At 36.3% G+C, this 5887-nt stretch overlaps 1 protein-coding gene across 1 annotated transcript in view; it reads left to right on the top strand.

Moving 5' to 3' along the window:
- Positions 1-5887, top strand: part of ZFAT (zinc finger and AT-hook domain containing) — a 105144-nt gene that overhangs the window by 39245 nt on the left and 60012 nt on the right. Inside the window, exons 5-6 of the mRNA XM_026841525.1 lie at positions 3288-3438; positions 3715-5165. Coding sequence (XP_026697326.1) covers positions 3288-3438; positions 3715-5165 — 1602 coding nt within the window. The remainder of the gene's footprint in view (positions 1-3287; positions 3439-3714; positions 5166-5887) is intronic.

Below are 5887 nucleotides of genomic sequence, written 5' to 3'. Positions count from 1 at the left end.
CCCCCCCCCGGTATTTGTATATTTTGACTTCTTTAAATGATCATCCAGGGAAACAGGAAAACTTTTATCTTCCTTATTGGTATATGATATTTTTAATGGAAAACCAGACCTTGTATCTGTTTGCCTTGTTCTTACACTTTTCCCTGGCTTGTGGCTGCTTTTAAAGACATGAATACTGAGGATATTCTTTTGGGATGTGGGTCATGTGGGTTCACTACCTACTAGCTTAGGTAGAGCCTAGAAACCAAGTTTCTCACTTTCTGGGCATATGCTTTAGTCATTAGTTTATGATACAGCTGTGATTGTTTATGGCTGCTGGTTCATTAGTACCCCAGACTTGGGCAGCTTCTCAAGTGGATGGATGCATCTGATGTTTCTTAATGCTTCCCTATCTTCTATGGGAAGGAGGTAACTTCCTAACCTTGAGGGGACATGATTGCCTTCTGTTAGCAAGTACTCTGTCAGTACGTTCGAAGAATTGGATCTCCCTCTGTAGGTTCTTAGAGGTATTTGCCTGTGAACTGCATGGGGAATATAGACTGTAGTGCTAGGATGACCTGGATCACCCTGTCCACTCCAAGTATGTAAAATACTGGTGAGTTAGAATTTATCTAGTCCACCTAATTTAGGTGATTAAGATTTTATTCTGAGAACACAAAAGTCTATTAAACAGTTCAACAATCTTTTCAGGAAATGCTTAAACATCGTGAAACGCAGAAGGGCACAGAGGAGGTTCAGTGCAGAGTATTTAATGAGGAACTTTGTGTCACATTCAGGAAAGGGGAGGCCTGGAAGACGTAGCCATACATGTAGAGCAGTTCTATTTTCTTTTAACTGGTTTGTTCTAAATAAAGGGGAAATTGCTTCTGTTTTTAAAATGCTGAACTGTGGGAACACTGGTCTGGTGTCTAATGTCTGGTTTATGATCTTGGTACTGAACCCACTGGTTGAACCACATCTCCTGTACTGTAATGACAAGCTCCTGTCTCACTGGGCTACTACAGGGCAATTTGGGGTATGCAATACTGCTGAAAAACCTGGCATTTCTGGGAGAAGGGGTGACAGGAAGAATAGAAGTGGTAATGTTCTGGTAACATCCAGGTTGGAAATTTGAAAGATAGTTCTGATCAACTGGCAGAATCTTTAGTACAGAACTGAAAGCATTATTAAAAAACAGTAGTGAAAAAAAGCCATTTTTACATCCATCCAGGTCAGTGAGCAGCAGAGCTGTTACAGCCTGTTTATTTACAGTGTTGGCTGATGTCCCATCTGATACAAAAAGCTTCCATAGCCTTACATACTTCCAAATGGCCTCTGTTCAAAATATCTGAATCTCCCACTTAAAATCACTCTGAAGGACCCAGAGGATCTACATCTTTCTCTCTCTTGTCTTGCATCTTGTCTCTGCAGCACTGCTTTCCTCAACTTAACGTCCCTAAGTCTTTCACACAAGTTGTTGGGTAACCCCCACTTATAACTGATTTTTCCTGTATGCTCTACCTGCCTTGTTCTTGATACTTTTGCTGGTCTGCAGGCTTAACCATTCTTTTGTAGGGAAACTAGATTTAGTAATTTGGTAACTAGCCCGTTTTCTTTGGACTGTGTACTCTCTGTTCTTTAGTTTTGTTATTCTTACAATTGTTGTTTCAGAGATTTTCTGTTAATACTACTAATATTTTTTAAATTATACATTCAGGAATGTGCTCTTTGGAAAGAGAATTAATTTCATCCTTTTATTAAAGGAATAGCTCATACGTAATTCTTTGAACTTCCTTCTATTCAGGTGTTTCATTTTATATATCTATACTTATATATGAATAACAGTCAGAATCTGTTGAGTATGTTGACTCTCTTTTGCTTTCTGGGCTCTTTCTATGATCTCATGTCTCTGATTTCGTTGATTCTTACTGTAATTCTTTCCTCTGCAACAAAGGTGTACTATACTTTTTTTCCCTTCAGCTTTTAATCAGGTGAATTGAAATGAGGTCAGACACTAATGTGATATCCAAGAAAAAGAAAATAATGTGAAACTTACCAAATTTCAGTTTTACCTGAAGTTGTTATTAACTCAAAGATACTTTCATGTGCAACCTCTTTTGCTTCCTTGTACCCACTATATGATAGAACAAGCTTTAATTACACATCCTGTAATATTTTTTTCCTAGGATGGATGGGTGTTCATCTGTCAATGCATATTCAATGTCTTGTTTTCTTTTATTTTTCAGTATATGGACCCTCATTTACTATTGATTTTTTATTAACAGACCAGAAAGTTTTTTTTTTCAGAGACTTTTCTGTAGTACTTGTTAATAGAATACGAAGATTTTGAATATATATATATAATTGTAATATATATGTGAATAAATCCATAAATATACAAATATATATCATTTTGACTGTTGAAGATAATAGCATTCTCACTGAACACTTGGGTAGATGAGTTACAGACAGACAAATAAGTTAAAAGGAGGAGATCAATCAATAGTGTGTGCTTGATTTGATATACATGAAGTTTTGTTTGGGTATTTTTTCAGTGTAAATATTTATATAGATTTTTATTACCTTCAATGTTAACTGTGGGTACCCAGCATTGAATTTCTCCTACCACTGTTCAGAAAATAACACTCAGCTAAATAATCTCAACTCAATCACATCTCAAAATATGTTTATTTTTGCCTCAGCTAACTAAAGCTAAAGAATCTGATCCTATTGTATTCGGTAGAGCCCCTTTACTCCTCCTTCTGATTAATATTAAGAAGTGCACATGGAACATATTCTTTTAATCTGAGGGGATTGCAGCATGCCCCAAAATATAAGCAGTAGAAGATCTGTTTAAGGAAAAGATGTGCAGACTTTCAAATGTAGACTAAACAGTGTTTTTTCCCTGGCCTTATTTGTGGAACTGGTTAAATAGCTTGGCTGAAATTTTCAAATTATGTAATATGAAGCAGAAACAGAAAAATTAAACTTTCATTTTGGAAAGTTACAGTTACTTAAAGGTTGCATGTAGGATCTCATAATATTAGTTATCATGCTCCATGAATAACCCTCAGAACCAGCAGTCCTGGCATGTTATTTAAGGAGATCTGTGGTGTAAATGTGAAGTGTAATAACTGATGTACTCTTGAAGTGTATCCATCATTTTATACACATGAATTTAACAACAGATACTAAAATAGTTGAACTAATGATTACAGGGTTTAACGTTTTGTTTACACTTGTGTATTACAGACAATGCATGCTTTAATAGGACATTTCTAATGAGCATTTTTACTTCTTGCTTTTAGGAGCCACAAAAATTGTTCCTGTTGAGGCTGCTCCCCAAGAAAGTGAACCTACAATTCCAGAGGCAACAGTTCAAGACCCGTCACAACGAAGAGGATATCAAGAATATGCCATTCAGCAAACCTCATATGAACAGGCAATGAAATCAAGCAGGTAATTTTGAAGTACTTGTATTTGTGTTCATGCAAAATATGAATGAAATGCTTTCCTATCCATATTCATAAAAATGAAATATTTTCTGAGCTTTTTAAATAAATGAATAGCTGAAAATAATCTGTGAATAAGTTGTAGAATTTAAAAAGCCTGTGGCGAATACCTTTTAAAAATAAAGTAAACATTTCTGTACATCATTAATGTCTAGGGAAATTTTGACATATTATGTCACCAAGCTTCATTATTGTAAAGATAACTAGTTTGTTTTTTTTCTAGGTTGGGTCCAACTCAACTGAAGATTTTTACATGTGAATACTGTAACAAGGTGTTCAAATTTAAACACTCCCTCCAAGCACATTTGAGGATTCATACAAATGAAAAGCCTTACAAGTGTTCATACTGCAGTTATGCCAGTGCAATCAAAGCCAACCTTAATGTTCACATGCGGAAACATACAGGGGAGAAGTTTAGCTGCGATTATTGTACGTTCACCTGTCTCAGCAAAGGCCATCTCAAAGTCCATATTGAAAGAGTTCATAAGAAGATTAAGCAGCATTGTCGCTTCTGCAAAAAGAAATACTCAGATGTTAAAAACCTGATCAAACATATCAAGGAAACGCATGACCTTCAAGATAAAAAGGTGAAGGATGTTTTTGATGAGCTTCGTTTGATGACACGAGAGGGCAAAAGACAACTTCTTTATAACTGCCATATTTGTGAACGCAAATTCAAAAATGAGCTTGATCGAGACCGTCACATGCTTGTTCATGGTGATGAAAGGCCCTTTGCTTGTGAGCTCTGTGGTCATGGAGCCACTAAATACCAAGCCCTTGAGCTTCATGTTCGAAAGCACCCATTTGTATACGTGTGTTCCGTGTGCCTGAAGAAATTTGTCAGTTCTGTAAGACTCCGTGCTCACATCAAAGATATGCATGCAGATTTGCAGGAAACTTCCGTTTTTAACAGTTCTATCAATCAGAGTTTCTGTCTGCTTGAGCCAGGAGGTGATATCCAGCCGGAAGCCCTTGGTGAACAGCTGGCACAAAGTGCGGATAAATTGACTATCGTGAGTACTGATGCTATTAACATACCACAACCATCTGCTTCTAAAGGTGAATCAACAGCTGCAGATGTAAACCATAATGGTCAACATAATGGTGACTTAAAAATTGATACGGTTCCTTCCTTAAAATTTGAAAATCCTCTGGTGGAGAATGTAACAGAGACGTTGTGTCAGTCAGCAGATATAGCAGTCCCAAATATTCAATCCTGTGTAGCATCAGATTGCTTTCTGCTGAAAAACGGTACTTCTGGTCCTGACGAGTTACAAGTTTCTCCTGCAAATAAAGAGGAAGTTAATCACTCCAGTTCTGAAATGCAGCTTTTGCTGTCTGAAGACAAAAGTTTAAATCCGAGTCAGAACAATGTAGTGACTGAGAACCTTTCAGTCTCTGAAGAGAGAAATGAATCTGTTCCTTATAGTGAATCAGAAACAAGCAATCCACCAATTCAAAATTCAGCAGAAACCACAAACCCTTTGCCGGCACCAGAAGCTAATGCAGCCATCAGTCCACAGGCAGCCTCTTCCAATTCAGTTGCATCTGACGGTGGGAGTGGAGCTGTAGCCTTCATGCAGATCTTGGACAGCTTGCAGAAGAGACAAATGAACACAGAGTTGTGTGAGAGGATAAGGAAGGTTTATGGAGACTTAGAATGTGAATATTGTGGTAAGGAGCAGTAGAACTATGTTTGGGGGTTTTTTTAAATGTTACGTAGTGGGCCATCTTTTTTCTGCTCCTCTGGTGTATAGTGTTCGATATATTTGTGAATCATTGTATTAGTATTAATTTTGTATTTTGGTATGCATTCAGTCCAGCAAGATTTAATTTTTTGCTTTATAAATGGTGTGAAATTACTCAAATGTCCTTAAAAAAACACTAGCAGAATATAGCAAAGCGATACTTTGCTAAGCAAAATTTTCTCTTCACGTGAAATCTGATAGAAGCAGATGATTTCACTCTCCCCACCTCATAACTTTCACTGGGGCCAGGCAGGTTTAGGCATGTGATCAGAATTAGTCAGTCCACGCTTTAATGCTTAAACTTCATTATCAGCTTATAATAAGATTCATGGTCTTTTTCATATAGTAGGGGAGAATGTATGATAATGTACATTCTATACAATAGATATGTATATATTGTCATATTTTTGTGACATGTTTTGAATCAGTTTTCTTGAGATTAAAATTTTCATTACATAGTGTCAGGTCAAGACTGTTAGAATTGTAATTTTTAAAAAAATTTATAAAAGTGGGAATAATACATCATTTCCATTTATTCTAACTGAAAATTTTTGTGTTTTCATAACTGTAAAGGAGACAATTTGGGGTTTATCTTGTAGTCTTAATTCTTGAGAAAGGAAAGGAATTAAAGTTTGAAAGAAAAAAAAA

The sequence above is a fragment of the Athene cunicularia genome, assembly GCF_003259725.1.
Source record: "Athene cunicularia isolate RWA chromosome 2 unlocalized genomic scaffold, athCun1 chr2_part1, whole genome shotgun sequence".
Classification (NCBI taxonomy): domain Eukaryota; kingdom Metazoa; phylum Chordata; class Aves; order Strigiformes; family Strigidae; genus Athene; species Athene cunicularia.
Note: the sequence above shows the minus strand (reverse complement) of the source record. Positions and strands in the feature narration are given on the sequence as shown.